A 22,952-nucleotide genomic window follows, 5' to 3' on the forward strand; every position below is an offset into this window, starting at 1 on the left:
ATTTACCCAATAGATTAAAAAATACTGATTGAGGAGGAGTCAAGATGGCGGAGAAGTAGCAGGCTGAGACTATTTCAGCTAGCCGGAGATCAGCTAGATAGCTTATCTAAAGATTGCAAACACCTGAAAATCCATCGGCAGATCGAAGAGAAGAACAGCAATTCTGGAAACAGAAAAACAACCACTTTCTGAAAGGTAGGACCGGCGGAGAAGTGAATCCAAAGCGACGGGAAGATAGACCCCGGAGGGAGGGGCCGGCTCCCGGCAAGCGGCGGAGCAACGGCGCACAAAATCAGGACTTTTAAAAGTCTGTTCTGCTAAGGGACATCGCTCCAGAGGCTAAACCGGCTCAAAGCCCACGCGGGGTCAGCGTGGCCTCAGGTCCCGCAGGGTCACAGAAGGACCGGGGGTGTCTGAGTGTCGCAGAGCTTGCGGGTATTGGAACGGGAAAGCCAGCTACAGAGACAGAGCCAACAGTAAGCTCACAGCTCGGTGTTACCTTGAACCGGTCGCAGGCTCGGTGATCTCGGAGCGCGGCTAGAGATCAGGCAGACGGGAGATACTGGGCGCTGTTCTCTGAGGGCGCACTGAGGAGTGGGGCCCTGGGCTCTCGGCTCCTCTGGGCCAGAGACCAGGAGGCCGCCATTTGTATTCCCGTCCTCCGGAACTCTACGGAAAGCACTCAGGGAACAAAAGCTCCTGAAAGCAAACCCGAGCGGATTACTCACCCCGGCCCTGGGTAAGGGCGGTGTAATTCCGCCTGGGGCAAAGACACTTGAGAATCACTACAACAGGCCCCTCCCCCAGAAGATCAACAAGAAATACAGCCGAGACCAAGTTCACCTACCAAGGAGTGCGGTTTCAATACCAAGGAGAGCAGCAGAATTCCAGAGGAGGAGAAAGCCAAGCACAGAACTCATGGCTTTTTCCCTGTGATTTTTTTTAGTCTTGCAGTTAATTTAATTTTTTTCTTTTTCATTTTTTGTTTTTTTTCTCATCTTCCGGTTAAATTTTTTTTAACTTTTACCTTTCTCTTTTTTAACGTTTTTTAACTAATTTATCGAATATATATATATTTTCTTTTTTATATTTTTCTTATTTGTTTTTTTTTTAAATTCTTTTCTTTTCTTTTTTTTTCTTTCTTCCTTTTTGAACCTCTTTTTATCCCCTTTCTCCCCCCTCACGATTTGGGATCTCTTCTAATTTGGTTAAAGCATATTTTCCTGGGGTTGTTGCCACCCTTTTAGTATTTTACTTGCTCCTTCATATACTCTTATCTGGACAAAATGACAAGACAGAAAAATTCAACACAAATAAAAGAACAAGAGGCAGTACCGAAGGCTAGGGACCTAATCAATACAGACATTGGTAATATGTCAGATCTAGAGTTCAGAATGACAATTCTCAAGGTTCTAGCCGGGCTCGAAAAAGGCATGGAAGATATTAGAGAAACCCTCTCGAGAGATATAAAAGCCCTTTCTAGAGAAATAAAAGAACTAAAATCTAACCAAGTTGAAATCAAAAAAGCTATTAATGAGGTGCAATCAAAAATGGAGGCTCTCACTGCTAGGATAAATGAGGCAGAAGAAAGAATTAGTGATATAGAAGACCAAATGACAGAGAATAAAGAAGCTGAGCAAAAGAGGGACAAACAGCTACTGGACCACGAGGGGAGAATTCGAGAGATAAGTGACACCATAAGATGAAACAACATTAGAATAATTGGGATTCCAGAAGAAGAAGAAAGAGAGAGGGGAGCAGAAGGTATACTGGAGAGAATTAATGGGGATAATTTCCCCAATATGGCAAAGGGAACAAGCATCAAAATTCAGGAGGTTCAGAGAACTGCCCCTCAAATTCAGTAAGAATAGGCCCACACCCCGTCACCTAATAGTAAAATTTACAAGTCTCAGTGACAAAGAGAAAATCCTGAAAGCAGCCCGGGAAAAGAAGTCTGTAACATACAATGGTAAAAATATTAGATTGGCAGCTGACTTATCCACAGAGACCTGGCAGGCCAGAAAGAGCTGGCATGATATTTTCAGAGCACTAAACAAGAAAAACATGCAGCCAAGAATACTATATCCAGCTAGGCTATCATTGAAAATAGAAAGAGAAATTAAAATCTTCCAGGACAAACAAAAACTGAAAGAATTTGCAAACACCAAACCAGCTCTACAGGAAATATTGAAAGGGGTCCTCTAAGCAAAGAGAGAGCCTACAAGTGGTAGATCAGAAAGGAACAGAGACCATATACAGTAACAGTCACCTTACAGGCAATACAATGGCACTAAATTCATATCTCTCAATAGTTACCCTGAATGTTAATGGGCTAAATGCCCCTGTCAAAAGACACAGGGTATCAGAATGGATAAAAAAACAAAACCCATCTATATGTTGCCTCCAAGAAACTCATTTTAAGCTCGAAGACACCTCCAGATTTAAAGTGAGGGGGTGGAAAAGAATTTACCATGCTAATGGACATCAGAAGAAAGCAGGAGTGGCAATCCTTATATCAGATCAATTAGATTTTAAGCCAAAGACTATAATAAGAGATGAGGAAGGACACTATATCATACTCAAAGGGTCTGTCCAACAAGAAGATTTAACAATTTTAAATATCTATGCCCCCAACGTGGGAGCAGCCAACTATATAAACCAATTAATAACAAAATCAAAGAAACACATCAACAATAATACAATAATGGTAGGGGACTTTAACACTCCCCTCACTGAAATGGACAGATCATCCAAGCAAAAGATAAGCAAGGAAATAAAGGCCTTAAACGACACACTGGACCAGATGGACATCACAGATATATTCAGAACATTTCATCCCAAAGCAACAGAATACACATTCTTCTCTAGTGCACATGGAACATTCTCCAGAATAGATCACATCCTCGGTCCTAAATCAGGACTCAACCGGTATCAAAAGATTGGGATCATTCCCTGCATATTTTCAGACCACAATGCTCTAAAGCTAGAACTCAACCACAAAAGGAAGTTTGGAAAGAACCCAAATACATGGAGACTAAACAGCATCCTTCTAAAGAATGAATGGGTCAACCGGGAAATTAAAGAAGAATTGAAAAAAATCATGGAAACAAATGATAATGAAAATACAACAGTTCAAAATCTGTGGGACACAACAAAGGCAGTCCTGAGAGGAAAATATATAGCGGTACCAGCCTTTCTCAAGAAACAAGAAAGGTCTCAGGTACACAACCTAACCCTACACCTAAAGGAGCTGGAGAAAGAACAAGAAAGAAACCCTAAGCCCAGCAGGAGAAGAGAAATCATAAAGATCAGAGCAGAAATCAATGAAATAGAAACCAAAAAAACAATATAACAAATCAACGAAACTAGGAGCTGGTTCTTTGAAAGAATTAATAAAATTGATAAACCCCTGGCCCGACTTATCAAAAAGAAAAGAGAAAGGACCCAAATAAATAAAATCATGAATGAAAGAGGAGAGATCACAACTAACACCAAAGAAATACAAACTATTATAAGAACATACTATGAGCAACTCTACGCCAACAAATTCAACAATCTGGAAGAAATGGATGCATTCCTAGAAACATATAAACTACCACAACTGAACCAGGAAGAAGTAGAAAGCCTGAACAGACCCATAACCAGCAAGGAGATTGAAACAGTCATTAAAAAATCTCCAAACAAACAAAAGCCCAGGGCCAGACGGCTTCCCGGGGGAATTCTACCAAGCATTTAAAGAAGAACTAATTCCTATTCTCCTGAAACTGTTCCAAAAAATAGAAATGGAAGGAAAACTTCCAAACTCATTTTATGAGGCCAGCATCACCTTGATCCCAAAACCAGACAAGGATCCCATCAAAAAAGAGAGCTACAGACCAATATCCTTGATGAACACAGATGCGAAAATACTCAACAAAATACTAGCCAATAGGATTCAACAGTACATTAAAAGGATTATTCACCACGACCAAGTGGGATTTATTCCAGGGCTGCAAGGTTGGTTCAACATCCGCAAATCAGTCAATGTGATACAACACATCAGTAAAAGAAAGAACAAGAACCATATGATACTCTCAATAGATGCTGAAAAAGCATTTGACAAAGTACAGCATCCCTTCCTGATCAAAACTCTTCAAAGTGTAGGGATAGAGGGCACATACCTCAATATCATCAAAGCCATCTATGAAAAACCCACCGCAAATATCATTCTCAATGGAGAAAAACTGAAAGCTTTTCCGCTAAGGTCTGGAACACGGCAGGGATGTCTATTATCACCACTGCTATTCAACATAGTACTAGAGGTCCTAGCCTCAGCAATCAGACAACAAAAGGAAATTAAAGGCATCCAAATCGGCAAAGAAGAAGTCAAATTATCACTCTTCGCAGATGATATGATACTATATGTGGAAAACCCAAAAGACTCCACTCCAAAACTGCTAGAACTTATACAGGAATTCAGTAAAGTGTCAGCATATAAAAAAGCAATGCACAGAAATCAGTTGCATTTCTCTACACCAACAGCAAGACAGAAGAAAGAGAAATTAAGGAGTCAATCCCATTTACAATTGCACCCAAAACCATAAGATACCTAGGAATAAACCTATCCAAAGAGGCACAGAATCTATACTCAGAAAACTATAAAGTACTCATGAAAGAAATTGAGGAAGACACAAAGAAATGGAAAAATGTTCCATGCTCCTGGATTGGAAGAATAAATATTGTGAAAATTTCTATGCTACCTAAAGCAATCTACACATTTAATGCAATTCCTATCAAAGTACCATCCATCTTTTTCAAAGAAATGGAACAAATAATTCTAAAATTTATATGGACCCAGAAAAGACCTCGAATAGCCAAAGGGATATTGAAAAAGAAAGCCAACGTTGGTGGCATCACAATTCCGGACTTCAAGCTCTATTACAAAGCTGTCATCATCAAGACAGCATGGTACTGGCACAAAAACAGACACATAGATCAATGGAACAGAATAGAGAGCCCAGAAATAGACCCTCAACTCTACAGTCAACTAATCTTCGACAAAGCAGGAAAGAATGTCCAATGGAAAAAAGACATCCTCTTCAATAAATGGTGCTGGGAAAATTGGACAGCCACATGCAGAAAAATGAAATTGGACCATTTCCTTACACCACACACAAAAATAGACTCAAAATGGATGAAGGACCTCAATGTGAGAAAGGAATCCATCAAAATCCTTGAGGAGAACACAGGCAGCAACCTCTTCGACCTCAGCTGCAGCAACATCTTCCTAGGAACAACGCCAAAGGCAAGGGAAGCAAGGGCAAAAATGAACTATTGGGATTTCATCAAGATCAAAAGCTTTTGCACAGCAAAGGAAACAGTTCACAAAATCAAAAGGCAACTGACAGAATGGGAGAAGATATTTGCAAGCGACATATCAGATAAAGGACTAGTGTCCAGAATCTATAAAGAACTTAGGAAACTCAACACCCAAAGAACAAATAATCCAATCAAGAAATGGGCAGAGGACATGAACAGACATTACTACTTATGGTTCTGATGAAAGGTTTGGCTCTGCCTACCTCAGTAGGTAGAAGCCCACTTAACCACGCAACTTTCCTCTGACCTCCTATGTTGTCACCTCCTATAGTAGCTACTGGGAGCAACAACTTCTAAGTTTCGCCCTGGGTGCTGCTGAGACAAATATTCTTCCGCGGCAGTGCTCCATGTTATGCGTGCACCTGCTTCAAGACTTTCTCTTGCACTGTGCTCCTCCATTATATTCTCACCTTTCCATGTGGAGAAGCATCCTTGCTTTATTGTGTCAACACTGAGGTGCTGACAGGAATGTGTGAAGCCTGTGTGATATTTTTTTGTCACAACATTGCATGGTCACCAAGCAGAATGGACCCAGCCAGTGAGCAGAGAGTGCAGGCCCTCAAACCTTATTAGTTGCTGAAGAGATGGGGCAGAAAGTAAAGGCATGGCTGGTGCCTGGGTACACCTAATTAATTAGTCAATGTTGAGAACAAGAATTACTGGGGCAATGCTTATATTTATCTTCCCATCTTTGTTGGTGATGCTGACTCCCAGAATCTGCACTTCTCTGCCAAAACTTTTGAAGGAAATGATGTGACAATTTCCCAAGGGTTTTTAAAATCCCAAGGTGAATATTGCTACTACTTTGTGGTAGAAGTCCAGACTACAGTTTTCTACTCTGATGTATGCCTTGAAGCCAGAGCATAGGTGTTCAAAGAACAGATTTTATGGTGAGAAACAGTGGGATCACACTCTTCCTTTCATGAGGCTTTTGGAAAGATACTGGTAAATGCCACCTTTCTTAGTCAATCATTCTTCATGCTTCTACCAATGTTATGATTTTTTTCATTGCATATTCTCATCTGAAGAATACTTTCATTGTGCTCCCTTTCTCCTTGAAAAATGAAAGCACACATTTTTTTCTCTTCAGGGAAGAAGTGGATTTTTCTGTAACACTTCTAATCTGGCAGGCCCTCTCTTTTTGAATGTATCTGGGCATGTGGTGTCTAACTCTTGGTTTGGGCTCAGGTCATAACCTCATGGGTAGAGGATTCAAGCCCTGCATCTGGTTCCATGCTCAGTGGGGAGTCTGTTTGAAGATTCTCTTCCTCTGCCCCTCCCCCTAGTGGTGTGCTTTCTCTCTCTCTTCAAAATAAATAAGTAAATCTTTAGAAAAAAAATCTGGGATGTTGGATTCCCAGATTCTTTCTAGATGCAGAATAGGAAGAAGTGTAAGCCTGAGAGTAAAAATGGTGTATCCATATCAGATTCTGAATTAGATATCTGCTTCTTCTCCTGGGTATCTCAGCTAGACAGTTGCAATAGTGACCCATTTTTCCATGGCCTCTGGTTTCCCATCCCGAGCCAGATAAGGGGACTGAACTCACAAAGTGTATTTGCTGGCAACCCTGGGGCATCTGGTAGCTGTTTGGAAATTTGTTCTGCCTGAATCTGCCCTCATCATAATTGGTCTTACAAGGTCAAGGCAACTAGTATAGAAACTTTCATGAGTATTCATATGAATCTCACTTTCCCCAAACCAAATAAAATCATTTTTATAACATCTGTCCTTCTATGTACTTCTATGTTCCCTCCAGGCTAAGCTTGGACCCCATGGTTATTTTCTCAGTTAAAAGTGAAGGAAAATAAAGAATAATGGGAAAAGAGTTACAGAAGCTAGGACAAAGTGAGACTATATATTTTAATGCTAAGGTAAAGTCTTATTTATATGGGATTTTAATTTCATTTAGTGCCAGCTTCATGGTGCAGAAATACCTATCACATCTTAGCAAGTCCCAATGCCAACATTATGGTGGGAAGGTAGGAGGAGAGAGTCTGGTATGTAGTTTGATGGAAAGGCTTACAAAGTGGATAGTCAAAGAAATGGGCTGAACTAACTCTACGTTGCATCTAGCATCAGATGTGGTAAACTGTTTCGAATTCTCCTTAGTTTAGTTTCTCTTTTCTGAGTAGAGTCTTCATGACTGTCCAACACCCAGCATTTCTTTATGTTTTAAATGATAACCTTGAGATCTCTTTTATCTTGACTATTTTTCAGCATTCCTTGTGCTTTGAGTGTTTATCCAGTTAGAGTAAGTGAAGGATTATTGTTTAAGGTTGCATTTGTGTTATCAAACCATGGAGGGATAAAGCAAATATCAGTTTGTGGATTCTCCTCTGCAAGATATTGTTATGTTTGCCATTCTGTCCCTCAGCCACTCTTGAAAAATCAGGCTACACCTGTACCCAGGATGTAGATAGTAGGGATATTTTGGCTTATAGTGTATCTGGTTAATATGGTCTAGTCCTAGAATGCCTCCAATTTCTAATATTGTATCCCTAAGGAAGAAGGCTAAGTTAAGGCCTGAGGAAAGGTAAATCCTTTCAGAGATCACAAGTGTCCCAAATATCATCTATGATATTGTGGGAGCGGGTGTAGGGAATGCTAATTTGAAGAGGAATTGAGGGATGGAGAGAAGCACCCAGGCATTGGGTGGAGCTGTTGGATAACTAATCATACTTTGAGAACCACTGTCCCTCATGGAATTTCCATAAAAGTAAGGCAACAATGGCAGCAGAGATCCAGAACAAAATCAGTTCTGATCTAGAAGTTCACCAATATCACACCAATACCCATCCGTCCATGGGAGGAAATGCATGGTAGTGTTAGTAGCTTCCAAATTGGGATGAGGAGGGGAAGCTGAAGGCATAGGGTAATTTATTTTATTTGGGTGTCTTTGTATCCTTTTTATTCTTGCATTGAAAAAAGAAACTTTTTCCACTTTAATATATTTGTATACATATATATATATTCACACACATACACACATATATATAATATAATATATGTAAGGTGTGATATATATCACATCTTATATATTGACCCATTGATGTATGGTTGAGCTGTTTCCATAGTTTGGATATTGTAGATAATACTGCATGTAACATTAGAATTAGAGGTTTTGTATTCTTTTAGTAGATACTTAGTAGGAAATTGCTGTTTTTTTCAGTTTTTGAGGAAATTCTATACTGTTTTCCAGAGTGGCTGAATCAGTTTGCATTCCTGAAACAGTGTAAGAAGGTTCCCTTTTCTCCACTTCCTCACCAATACCTGTTGTTTCCTTTGTTTTTGATTTTAGCTATTCTTACTGCCATGAGGGGATATGCATTGTAGTTTTGACTTTTATTTGATAATGAGGGATGTCGAACATCTTTTCATGTGTCTCTTGGTTGTCTGTGTGTCTTCTTTGGAGAAATGGCTATTCATGTCTTCTGCCTTTTCTTTAATTGGATTTTTCATTTTTTTGAGTGTTGAGTGTTATGTTTTATATGTTTTGGATACTAACCCATTATTTTACATATGACCATATAGTTGTGGGTTCATTTCTGGATTTTCTATTCATCTATGTGTTCCATTCATCTATGTGTTTGTTTTTGTGTCATTACCATACTGCTTTGATCACTATAGTTTTGTAGTATAACTTGAAGTCTGGAATTGTGGTGCCTCCAGCTTTTCTTTTCTTTTTTATGGCTGCTTTGGCTATTTGGGACCTTTTGTGGTTCCATACCTATTTTAGGATAGTTTGTTCTAGCTCTGAAAAAATACTGTTGGTGTTTCGGTAGGTATTGTATTAAGTGTGTAGATTGCTTTGGGTAATACAGACATTTTAACAGCATTTGTTCTTCCAATCTTGGAGCATGGAATGTCTTTTCATTAATTTATGTCATCCTAAATTTTTTCATCAGTATTATATAGTTTTAAGAGTATAGGTCTTTAACCTCTGTGGTTAGGTTTACTCCTAGGCATGCTGTTGTTTTTTGGTGCAGTTGTAAATAGATTGATTCCTTCGTTTCTCTTTCTGTTGCTTCATTATTGGTGTATAGAGATGCAACAGATTTCTGTACATTGATTTTGTATCCTGTGACTATGAATTTGTGTATCAGTTCTATCAATTTTTTGGTAGGGTCATTCCTGTTTTCTGTATAGAGTATCAAGTCATATGCAAATAATCAAAGTTTGACCTCTTCCTTGCGAATTTGGAAAACTTTTGTTTCTTTTAGTCATATGAGTTCTGTGACTAGGACTTCCAGTACTATGTTAAATAATAGTTGTGAGTGTGCACATCCCTCTCTTGTACCTGACCATAGAGGCAAGCTCTCTTTTTTCCCAATGAGGATGATAATAACTGTGTGTTTTTCATATATGGCCTTTATTAAATAGGGGTATGATCCCTCTAAACTCACTTTGTCACTTTGTTGAGGATTTTTATCAGGAATGGATGCTCTAACTTGTTCAGTGATTTTTCTGCATCTATTGAAAGGATCATATGGTTCTTATCCCTTTTTTAATTAATATGTTGTATCACATTGACTGATTTGTGGATATTGAACCACACTTGCAACCCAGGAATAAATCCCACTTGATGATGGTGAGTGATTCTAATGTATTGTTAGATTTGGTTTGTTATTACTTTTTTACATCCATGTTCATCAGGCATGTTGGCTTATAGTTTTCTAATCTTAATTATTTCCCTCATTCTGGTGACTTTAGGCTTTTTTTTTTTTTTTTAGTTCCTTTAGGTTTACATGTACGTTATTTGAGATTTTCTTGCTTCATATGTTGGGCCTCTATTCCTATATCTTCTCTCTTAGGACCACTTTGGTTGAGTCCCAAAGTTTTTGGACCATTGGGTTTTCATTTGCATTAGTTTTCATGCATTTCTTCTTTGATTTACTAGTTGACCCACTCATTTTTTCGTAGCATATTGTTTAACCTTCCTGTATATTTGGTGTTTCCAAATTTTTTCTTGTGTTTGACTTCCAGGTTCATAGTAGTGTGCTCAGGAGAAATGCATGGTTGATCTCAAACTTTTTGTATTTTTTGAGGCCTTGTTCGTGACACAACATGTGATCTATTCTTGAGAATGTGTCATGTACACTTGGAAAGAATGTGTATTCTGGTATTTTAGGATGGAATGGTCTGAATGTGTCTGTTAAGTCCATCTGGTCCAGTGTGTCATTCAAAGCCACCGTTTCCTTGTTGACTGTCTGTTTAGATGATCTGTCAATTGCTGTAAGTCGGGTGTTAGAGCCCCCTACTATTATTGTATTATCAGTGAGTTCCATTATGTTTGTTACTAATTATTTTTTATATTTTAACCCAGTATATCATATATTTGGGTGCTCCCATGTTGGGTGCATGTTAAATATTAAATATTTAATATTTATAGTTGTTAGATCTTGTTTTTGGTTATCCTTTTGTTATTTTATAGTGTCCTTCTTAATCTCTTGATACAGGCTTTGTTTTTAAAGTCTAGTTTGTCCAATAAAAGTATTGTTGCTCTACTTTTTTTGGTGTTGATATGCATGCAAAATGTTTCTCCATCCCCTCACTTTCAATCTGCAGATGTGTTTAGGTCTAAAAGCGGTGTCTTGTAGGCAGCAGATCGATGAGTCTTGCTTTTTTTTTTCTTTTCCATTCTGACCCTATGCCTTTTGATTGGAGCATTTAGTTGATTTACATTCTGAATAATAAAAGATAGATATGTATTTAATGACATTTCATTACTTGTTATCATTGTTTCTGGAGATCTTTTTTTTTTTTTAATATGGCTATTTGTTCTATTTTTTTTTAATTTTCTATTTTTTATAAACATATATTTTTATCCCCAGGGGTACAGGTCTGTGAATCACCAGGTTTACATACTTCACAGCACTCACCAAAGCACATACCCTCCCCAATGTCCATAATCCCACCCCCTTCTCCCAACCTCCCTCCCCCCAGCAACCCTCAGTTTGTTTTGTGAGATTAAGAGTCACTTATGGTTTGTCTCCCTCCCAATTCCATCTTGTTTCATTGATTCTTCTTCTACCCACTTAAGCCCCCATGTTGCATCACCACTTCCTCATATCAGGGAGATCATATGATAGTTGTCTTTCTCTGCTTGACTTATTTCGCTAAGCATGATACGCTCTAGTTCCATCCATGTTGTCGCAAATGGTAAGATTTCATTTCTTTTGGTGGCTGCATAGTATTCCATTGTGTATATATACCACATCTTCTTTATCCATTCATCTGTTGATGGACATCTAGGTTCTTTCCATAGTTTGGCTATTGTGGACATTGCTGCTATAAACATTTGGGTGCACGTGCCCCTTTGGATCACTACGTTTGTATCTTTAGGGTAAATACCCAGTAGTGCAATTGCTGGGTCATAGGGCAGTTCTATTTTCAACATTTTGAGGAACCTCCATGCTGTTTTCCAGAGTGGTTGCACCAGCTTGCATTCCCACCAACAGTGTAGGAGGGTTCCCCTTTCTCCACATCTTCGCCAGCATCTGTCATTTCCTGACTTGTTGAATTTAGCCATTCTGACTGGTTTCACTGTGGGTTTTTCATATATGGCTTTTATGATGTTGAGGTATGTTCCCTCTAACCTATGTTGTTCAGGGGTTTTAGCATGAATGGGGGTTATACTTTGTCAAATGCTTTTTCTACATCTATTGTAAGGTTCATATGGCTCTTATCCTTTCTTTTATTAATGTGGTGTATCATGTTGATTGATTTTTGAATATTGAACCACACTTGCAGCCCAAGAATCACTGCCCCTTCATCATGGTGAATGTTTCATGGTGAGTTTACTCTTGGATTTGGTTTGTTAGTATTTTGTTGAGAATTTTTGTGTCCATGTTCATCATGAATTTTGGCCTGTAGTTCTCTTTTATTGGGGTCTTTGTCTGGTTTTGGTGTTAGGGTAATGCTGTCCTCATGGAATGAATCTGAAAACTTTCCTTATATTTTTGGGAATAGTTTCAGAAGAATAAGTATTACCTCTTCTTTAAATGTTTGGTAGAATTTGTCTGTGAATCCATCTGGTTTTGGACTTTTGTTTGATGAGAAATTTTTTATTCTTGATTCTATTTCTTTGCTGGTTATCAGTCTGTTCAAGTTTTCTATTTCTTTTATTTCAATTTTGGTAGTTTCTATGTTTCTAGACAATTTTCCTTTTCTTCCAGGTTTTCTAATTTTTTGGCAAATAGTTATTCATAATATTCTCTTACAATTGTTTGTATTTCTGTGGTATTGGTTGTTATTTCCCCTCTCTCATTTTTTTGGTTTTATGTATTTGGGTCCTTTCTCTCTTCATTTTGATAAGTGTGGCTAGAGTTTTCAATTTAGTAATTTTTTCAAAGAATCAGCTCCTGGTTTCATTTTTTGTTCTATTGTTTATTTTTAGTTTCTATATCATTTTTTTGCTCTAATTTTTTATCATTTTCTTCTTTCTACTGACTTTAGGGTTTATTTATTTTTCTTCTTCTAACTTCTATAGGCATAACATTAGGTTATTTATTTGAGCGTTTTCTTGCTTCTTGAGGTAGGCCTGTTTTCCTAGTTTCCCTCTTGAGACTGCTTTTGCATGGAGCACTGGGTGTGGTGCAGAAACAATGAATTCTGGAACACGGAAAAGAAAAAAAAAAAAAAAAAGACTGCCTTTGCTGCATCCCAAAGGTGCAGAAGTTGATAGATGGGATTCTATGGTCTTTTGCAGAAAAGGTATTTTTATTTATTTTTTAGTCTGGAAAGATTTTAAGATTTCTTTATATTTGGTGTTTGTAGGTTGTATCATGCATGTCTAGATACCAACATTTTAATTTTTAAGCTGTTCATACAAGCAATTTGGAATTTGTCTTGACCATTTATGTAATAATTTATTCCCCTATTTTTTTCCTCTGTTCTATGCCAAAATCCCTAATAGACAGAATTTGGATATTTTGGGCCAAATTACTTTCCCTATAATTTTTCTATCTCTTTTTCTGTCTGTATTTTACTTCCTAAAATGTCTCCATTTACTTATTTGTCAACAATCCTGATGATTCTTTTTTTCAGCTACTGCACATTTAATTTATAAAAAGCTTTTTCTTTTGTTAGTTGTTGACCTCAGCACTTAGCAGTGTTTTAAGGATGCAATATTATCTTGGAGCAATGTGTGATGAATTTTGTTTTTCATTTTCTTTTTTATGGGTTTGGAGGGAAGAGGTAGCAGCAGTTGTTTCCACCCTGCTCTACCTTACCTTCTAGATCACAGCCGATGGCACTCTGGTAACTACATTTTAGAGACTCCTTGCCAGCAGGATCCAGATTGAATCCCACTAGTGTGATGGCTGGAATGTAGAAGGAAGAAGAACCATTATTGTTCCTTTAAAAGTGGTGGTTGTATGGGCTACAAAGAAAATGGTATCAAGGAATTGAAGGTTGGAGAACACAGTGTGGTTGTGGAAAACATTTAATAAAACTGCAGACTCCAGTTACTCTTAAAACTACTCACATCCCCCACTGAAGCCATAATGACCTTACCAATGCAAATCTGACCTAGCTTACCAGGGTTTCAACCCTAATGAATCCCCTGTTGCCCTCATATAAGCTAAAATCATCACCTACAAGTCTTCCTATTTTGGTTCCTGAATGTCTATCTATTTCCACTCAGCTACTGAAAAACTTTCTTCCTGCATGTGGCATTTGATATCACTGATAATTTAGACTCTGCCTATGCCTTCAGCTCATCTTGTTCTGTTTCTTTTCCATCTCACCATCCCTGTAAGCATATGGAAACATGATTTTATAGCGACATGCTTCACAATGCTATTGTCTCTCTTGAAATACCCTCCATTTTCATTATCAAAATGGAAAACTTCTTGTGTCTTCTAAGACACAACATTTCTTGTGTCTTCCTTCTGTTCAACAGATGACTTTAATTTGCCATGGTATCCCATAATAAAGACTAAACTTAGCCAAGACACAATGACAAAGTGATCATTGCCTTAGTATGTCCCTGATCTGATGGATCTAAATATATACAAAATGAAAGTTTGGTGATAGTGTATGTGTAGTCATGTGCTATTGATGAATGGTTTTCTGCTTCAAAAAATATACATTGGTATTCATTGATTTTTAGTTTTTTTTTAAATTAATTATTTTTATTAACATATAATGTATTATTTGCCCCAGGGGTACAGGTCTGTGAATCGTCAGGCTTACACATTTCACAGCACTCACCATATCACATACCCTCCCCAATGTCCATAATACCATTTGTTTTTACCATTACCTGGCCCTACAACTGCTTTGAAGCTATAATCCAGGTATACAATGGGAATAAGATATTAGATATTTGAGCTCAATGAAATCATTCCCACTATTCTTCCTTCTGGTAGTTCCATAACTCTACATGTGAGATGGGTTTGAATCTGTCTTGTTTTTGAAGAACTTATCAAGAAAGATCTACTTAACAGAGAGAGCAAAGTAGCTTTTAGCTCTCTGCTAAACCAGGTGTTTAACAATCAAAATAACCTTTTGATTTTCTTCAAAACATATAGAGTATCTTTTCTCATTCTGTAGGTTGCCCCTTTGTTTTGTTGACTGTTTCTTTTGCTGTGCAGAAGCTTTTTATATTGATGAAGTCCCAAAAGTTTCTTTCGCTTTTGTTTCCTTTGCCTTTAGAGACATGTCTTGAAAGAAGTTGCTGTGGCCCATGTCAGAGAGGTTACTGCCTATGTCCCCCCCTCCACCCTCCCAGGATCCTGATAGATTCCTGCCTCACATTGAGGTCTTTTATCTATTTCGAGTTTATCTTTGTGTATGGTGTGAGAGAATGGTTGAGTTTCATTCTTCTATGCATAGCTGTCCAATTTTCCCAGCATCATTTATTGAAGAGACTGTCTTTTTTCCACTGTATAATTTTTTCCTGCTTTGTTGAAGATTATTTAACCATAGACTTGTGGGTACATATCTGTACTCTGGACTCTGTTCCACTGGTCTATGTGTCTGTTTTTGTGCCAGTACCATGCTGTCTTGATGATCACAGCTTTGTAGTAAAGCTTGAAATCGAGGATATCCAAGATCTATAAACAACTTCCCAAACTCAACACACACAAAAAAGATAACATCAAAAAATGGGCAGAAGACATGAACAGACACTTCTCCAAAGAAGACATGCAAATGGCTAACAGACAAATGAAAAAATGTTCATTATCACTACCCATTAGGGAGATTCAAATCACAATCACATTGAGATACTACTTTACACCAGTTAGAATGGCCAAAATTAACAAGACAGTAAACAGTAAGTGTTGGAGAAGATGTGGAGAAAGGGGAACCCTTTTACACTGTTGGTGGGAATGCAAGTTGGTGCAGCCACTTTGGAAAACAGTGTGGAGATTCCTTAAGAAATTAAAAATAGAGCTACCCTATGACCCTGCAATTGCACTACTCGGTATTTACTCCAAAGATACAGATGTAGTGAGAAGGGCCATCTGCACCCCAGTGTTCATAGCAGCAATGACCACAATTGCCAAACTGTGGAAAGAGCCAATATTCCCTTCAATAGATGAATGGGTAAAGAAGATATGGCCCATATACACAAGGCAGTATTATGCCTCCATCAGAAAGGATGAATGCTCAGCTTTTGTGTCAGCATGGACACGACTGGAGGAGATTATGCTGAGTGAAATAAGTCAAGCAGAGAAAGTCAATTATTATATGGTTTCACTTACTTGTGGAGCATAAGGAATAACATGGAGGACATTAGGAAAAGGAAAGGAAAAGTAAATTGGGAGAAACCAGAGGGAGAGACTGTGGACTCTGAGAAACAAACTGAGGGTTTTGGAGGGGAGGGGGATTAGGGGGTTGGTTGAGCCTGGTGGTGGGTATTAAGGAGGGTATGTATTGCACAGAGCACTGGGTGTAGTGCATAAGCAATGAATCTTGGAACACTGAAAAAATTAAATTAAATTAAATTTTAAAAAACATAAGGAGACAAAAAACCACAAACTATTAAAAAAATGGAAGAAGAAACTGAATAGACACTGCTCCAAAGAGGATAAACAAATGGCCCACAGGTACATGAAAAGATGCTCACCATCACTAATGGAAATGCAAACGTCACTAAAGGAAAAAACAAGTAAGACCACAATCAGATATCACTTCACACTTCTTAGATAGCTTTTACCAAAATGCCCCACAAAGGATAAGAAGAGTTAGGAAGGATGTGAAGAAAAAGGGACGCTTGTACACTGTTGATGAAAATGTAAATTGGTGAACTTCTCTGGTAAACAATATAGTATTTTCTGTAACATTTCAAAATAGAATTACCATTTGATCCAGAAATCCCACCTCTGGGTATATAGCCAAAGAAATTGAAAGATGGACCTCAAAGAGATATCTGTACTCCATGTTCGCTGTAGCAGGTTTCACAATTGCTACAATGTGCAAATAACCTTAAAGTCCACATAATGAAGAATGGATAAATAAAACGCAGTATATCTACATTATGGAATATCATTCAGCCTTTTCAAAGAGGATCTTGCCACTTGCAACCACATGAATATATGTGGAGGACACTATTCTAAGGAAAAATGCTGGCAACACAAAGACAAACATGATTCCTTGCACTAGGCATGGAGGGAATCAAGAAACATGCATTGATACTATTTCCATCCTTTCCTTCAGATACAGTCTTGTATCATTTTAATTATCTAAATGCCTTTTGGTAACTCATTATAAACTCTGTTGGACCATGTTTATGGCTATAGAGAAGTGAAACAGAAAGTGTATAAATTTACCAGCTTTTGGAAGTTTGAAGCACATAGTTTTTATCAGAGGGAAGAATAAAAATTCAGTAAAGGATATTGTGATTAATTGTCATCAACATGTGGAATATTTAGGGAGAAGATAGTTATGCACATCAATGTAAAATGTGGCTTGTAAAACAGAGTTCCATCTTGCTAGGGATGTGCAGAGTTCAAGTGAGGTAGACCAGAGACAATGCACAAGAACTCTGTAGATTGCTAAATTGGCCAGAATGGAGACAAATGGTTTTCTGAAGCCTTCCACTCGAAGGCCATGTCATTTTTTTTTTTCATCTTTATCTTTTCATTTTGCACATAGCTTCTCTCAGAGCCCAGTGGACCTGCTTGTTCCACAGAGTATAGATGACAGGGTTCAGCAGTGGGGTCACCACTGTGTTCACAAGGGCCGCCTCTCTGTTGGAGTCCAACCTGTTCTTTTGCCTTGGTTTCACATATATAAAGAACTACTTCTATATGTCAGAGAGAGGACTATGAGGTGATTGGAACTGGGGAGAAAGCCTTCTTTTTCTCGTTGGCAGATGGGAGTTGTACAATTGTGACTACTATATTGCTGTATGCCATGATGGTTATAATAAGGGATGTCAAAAGGATAAACAAAGCAAGGACAAAAGCCAACATTTCAACAGACCTGGTGTCAGAACAGGAGAGAAGAATCAGGGGCCAATGTCACAGAAGAAGCGGGGGATGACATGGAGGCCACAGAAAGATAACTGGGAAACCATTACTACTGGACCAGTGATGAGAGGGAAGGCCAAAGCCAAGCAGACAGTGACCAGGAGGAAGCAAGTCTTCAGGTTCATGATGGTCGGGTAATGCAGAGGCTTGCAGATGGCCACATACTGATCCAGAGACATTACTGCTATGAGGAGGAATCCGCTGCTCCCAGAAATAAAAAGACAAATGCTTGTATGAAACAGGCAATAAAGGAAATGGTTTGCTTGTCTGAGAGAAAAATGACCAGCAACTTAGGAATAACAGCACTTATGAAACAACACCCAAAGAAGGAGAAAATGCTGAGGAACAAGTATATAGGTGTATGGAGCCGGAAGTCAGCACAGGTGATGTTGACTATGACCGCATTGCCTGCAATGGAGGCTAGGTATGCCAGCAGGTGCACCAGGAAGAGGACCTTTTCCAGGTGCTGGATGGCAGGAAGCCCCTCCAAGGTGAATTCTTGGACAGTTGTCCCATTCCCCATTTCCATGGACATCTCCTTCTACAGCAGCATCCCTGCCGGTCTTATCCTTCAATAAAGACATCAAGGAGAACAAATGTTTTGGGGGAGCATATGGAAGTTATCTGCCTATCCAAAAAGGTGACTAAGCTGATATCAAAGTGGTTTAGGGAGTTGGTCCTTGAATCAGAAGAGCCTGAGTTCAATACTAGTTCAATACTGAGTTCTAACTCCTGAGGGATGTGTCTCCTTTGGAAAGGAAACCTTTGTGAACCTTTGTTAACCTTTGTGAACTTCTATTTCAGCCTCTTAGAGTGAAGATGATAGGAAGGACCTGTTCATGTTCTTGTGAGAATTAATTAAGATAAAGCATGCAACTCACTTGGCATATGATGTTAATGTTTCCTATATGTCCCTCAAAGTCTAATTGTAATGTTATGGTCATTAATATAATGCTTCAATAGAGCATCACTAGTAGGCAGGGGTTGGGATTTTTGTAATCATATTACATTTTATTGCTTTTTTAATAATATCATTAATTTGTAAGTAAGTATAACAGTGATGTTGGTAATATTCTGTTTGAATATCTACTTTAATAATGTGACACATTTTATAGTCCAAGATGTCAGCATCAGCATCATATGGTGTATGGTGATCACTGATACTAAGTATTTCAATTTTTCTTCAAAATAACCATGAGCTCCTTCCTCTCAGAAGCAGAAACTGAGGCTTAGAGAGTTCCAGAGTGCTTAGGTCACAGAGTTGGTTCTTGAGCTAGATCTGCTGGATTGTAGAGCCCCTCCTGTTTTTAACTACAGTGTTAAAATATTTTAAAAGGGAAACAAATGTATTGCTGATGGACTATTTGCTTTATTTATCTTGTTTCCATCCTTAGTTAGAGTCACTGATGAGTTACTGACCTGTGGAATGACATGGGGCTTACAGAGGATCTACATTAACACAAGCATTTTATAGAAGAGACTGGAGACTAGAGACATTATGGGCCACTCAGCAACACAACATAGAGTAGAAATCCAGGATTTAACACCACCCCCACCCAGGGTTCATGCTGGGTTTTGGTAGAGGTGGGAGTGACAGCAAGTCATAGGATTAATCCTTTTAAGTGAATATGCTGAACACCTGGTATTCATATACTCACTCTTACATCAAAGCTCAGGAACATTTTCTCTCTTCAGTCCTCTCAGTGACTTCTCTGAGGATGGTTTTTGGCTCCTGCATATCAATACTAGGGTAAAGGGTGGCAGTGTGGTATGTGTCACTCTCACTTACCAACTGTGGGCCCAGTCCTCTGAAGCGCTGGTCTTGAAATCGAACTCCTCACCCCCGAGTGGCACAGCATCATGGAGCCCCTGCTTCTGTTCCTTTTGCCCCCATTAAGTCCGTCAAGGCACCAGGACCCCGAGACCAGGTGCACACACAAGTCACCAAATGGAGGGCAGGGCTTCCTCCTCTTGCCCCCCCCCTTTTTTTTTTTTTTTTTTTGGCTGTGTACATAGGGTGCTTTATTCTCCACAGAGTGATACATGCTAAGATGGGTTGGGCTTGGGCTGATGTCCCCATATGTACAGAACTGAATAAAGTGGGTCTCTGAGAAGAAGTCTGATTTGCCTTGATGTGGAAAGGGAGATGGGAAAGATGGAGATGGACGTTACAACCAGGGATGTGTTCAGTCCTGTGCTGGTTCTGGCCCAGAATGCAAGGGGATAAGGCAGCTCTCAGGCTAGTCACTTCCAGGCTGGGACCCCCTGCCGGGCTTGGAGGGCCTTCTGTACCACATCTTCCCACTGGGCATCTGATATCTCCCGAGCCCAGGCCGGAACCCCTGGCGCAGGCAGGCTTACTCCAGCCATCGTCCTTTTCACTAGCTCCACATGTTCCAGGTCCATGGGAATAGAGCTGTGGTTGCTCAATCCTGTAGCTCCCTCCTCCTCTTCATCCTCGCTCTCTAGTGGTGGGTCTGGCAAATGAAGCCCCAGGGCCTGGATCCGATCCTGAATATCAGCAACTACATCTTCTCCATCCCCCACTGGTGCCAGCTCCACCTCCTCTTGTTCAGGCTCTTGGTTCAGGGGTTGATAAGAGTAGCCAGCTGGGCCTGCCCCCGTTTCCTCCTGCTCTTCCTCAGGCTCCTCGCTGCTCCAATCCCCAGTGCCTTCCGTAGGGCCCTGATGTGGCCCTAGTTCCTCAATCTGGTTGGGGAAGATACGCTCGGGGCCCATGGTGTCTCCCCCTAGAACTACTGCTGCCATCCGGGCAGGGGCCGCTCGGAGCCCGCGATTGATTCTTGATTCTAAGAAATCAAGAGCTTGCTCTAGGCTGAGGGGAAAGGAGAGAGAAGGAATCTCATTTGTTACAGCCTGTTGTCCTTGAGGGGGGTGAATGTGCATCCCATGCTGTCAGGGTCTGGCCAACAAAGCCCTGTTTCCACAGCCCAGAATGTGTCATAGCACAAGTCTGCAGGGCAGCCTTGACCACTGAAACCCTAGAAAGGATCAGAGAGATTAAAACAACCATATTTCACTGCTTCCAATTCAGGACTGGAGCTTGACTCCCAGACTACTTAGGGTTCTGATGAAAGGTCTGGCCCTGCCTCCCTCAGTGGGTTAAAGCCCACCAAACATGCAACGTTGCTGCCCACCTCCCATACTCTTCAGCAGAAGCTGGCATCTTCTATATTAAGCTCTGGGTGTTACCAAGACAAGGCTCCCTCTACTGCAGTACTCCTCATAATGGGTTCCACTCTTCCAAGACACCTTCTAAGTTACAAAGCTCCTCCACCAAATGCTCACCTTTCCAAGGGAGAAGAAGCCTTATTTTACTATATTCTAATGAGAAGCTGCTGAGAGGCAAGTCTGAGGCTCTGTGATATTTTTGCCACAAGACTGGTCACCAATCAGGATAGACCCAGGCAGTGAACAGAGAGTAAAGGCCCCCAAACCCTATGAGATGCTGAAAATACAGGTGCAAACAGGAAAGTTATGACTGGTGTCCTGGGTGTACCTAACTAGTTTATGGTGAGGACAGTAGTTTCTGGTGCAACCCTTATATTTATCTTTCCATTGTCTGTGGTGATGCTGACTCCCAGATGTCTGCATTGTTCTCTGCCAAGATTTTTCAAGGAAATTATATGAAAATTTCCCAAGGGTTTCTAAAACCCCAAGTTGAATATTGCTACTGATAGAAAGTAAAAGTCCAGACTACAATTTTCTACATGTGGTTTATGCACCTTGGCCAGAACAGTGTTGTTAACAGAATAGATTTTATGGTGAATAAGAGCTGGTTTACCCCCTGGCTTTCAGACTTTTGGGAAGATACTGGGCAAGTCCTTCTGAGTGTTTGGATCCTCTTTCCTCTACTCTCCCATTGACCCTCAAGCCACATTCTTCATGTCTCGGTCTTTACGGCCTTCCACTAAATGGTTTTCTCTACACTTTCAATTTCTATCCCTCTATTTCTCAGTGACATGGAACCCACAGTGACTGTGACACTTTCCTTTCTTGTCTTTTTACATCTCAGTGCTTTGTTTAAGGGAGAAACAATACAATTCTTATGCACTCTTTCAAAATATGTGGAAAGATTTAATGTAATTTCAAAAAAAATTATAAGCAGAATATTCTTTTCCCCCACTTTATTATGATCTAATTGACATATGACTTTATAAAGTGTACAAAGTGATGATTTGATACACCCATATTTTATAAAATGTTTACCACAGTAAGGTTAACTAACACCTCCTTTACTTCACATAGTTACCATTTTGTTGTGGTGGTGGTAAGAACACTAATGTTCTACTCTCAGCAATGTTCCTGTGCGCAATACAGTATTGTTAACTACAGGCACCATGCTCTATCTTAGATCATCAGAACTTACTCATTTTGTAATTGAATGTTTGCACCACTTGACCAACATCTCCTCCTTTCCCCCACTGCTCAGCCCCTGACAACTACCATTTCACTGTCTGTTACTATGAGTTAGATGTTTTTAGATTTCACACACAAATGAGTTCATACGGTATTTGTGTTTCTCTGTCTGACTTATTTTGCTTAGCAATAAAATACACACCAGCAGATATATGATAAAAATGACAGTCTAATGCAGTGGAGAAGTGGAAGTCGTTCAATAAAGGTAGATGGTGCTGTGTCAAGTGCGTATTCAAATGGAGAAAATACATCTTGACCCTTACTCTTTATCATACCAAAAAAAATTTTTTTAAGAGGAGAAAAAAAAAAAGAAAAGCAATGCAGAAGATGCACTGTAGATCTAAATGCAAATGGTTTAACATTTATTTTAAAGAAAACATGGCAGAATATCTCATGTGTTCGGGGGAAAACGAAAATATTTCTTGATGGAGACAAAAGAATTTATCCTAAAAAACAACGATATTAAGTATTTCTCTTTATTGGAAAACAGCATTAAGGAAATGAAAGTGGAAGCAACAGCCTGGGGGAAGCTATTTTTAAAATGACAAATCTACAGTTCAGTAAGGCAAAGACAATGTAACAAAAGAAAACTGGGAAAATATTTTCAGAGTCCTTTCACAAAAAGAGACCATACAAATGGCTGGTATTACATTAAAATATTTGGGTTATTTCAT

General features: G+C 39.3%; 1 protein-coding gene and 1 pseudogene across 1 annotated transcript; both read right to left on the reverse strand.

The window, feature by feature from the left end:
* Nucleotides 1–17,438: 17,438 nt before the first annotated feature.
* Nucleotides 17,439–18,391, reverse strand: LOC116572825 (annotated as a pseudogene).
* A 1,430-nt stretch (nucleotides 18,392–19,821) lies between these two features.
* Nucleotides 19,822–20,633, reverse strand: LOC116572958 (male-enhanced antigen 1-like). The gene has a single exon (XM_032312475.1). It carries the CDS (start codon nucleotides 20,605–20,607, stop codon nucleotides 20,083–20,085), a length of 525 nt encoding a protein of 174 aa, XP_032168366.1. The 5' UTR covers nucleotides 20,608–20,633; the 3' UTR covers nucleotides 19,822–20,082.
* Between the last annotated feature and the right edge of the window lie 2,319 nt (nucleotides 20,634–22,952).

Source organism: Mustela erminea, chromosome 14, assembly GCF_009829155.1.
Source record: "Mustela erminea isolate mMusErm1 chromosome 14, mMusErm1.Pri, whole genome shotgun sequence".
Lineage (NCBI taxonomy): Eukaryota > Metazoa > Chordata > Mammalia > Carnivora > Mustelidae > Mustela > Mustela erminea.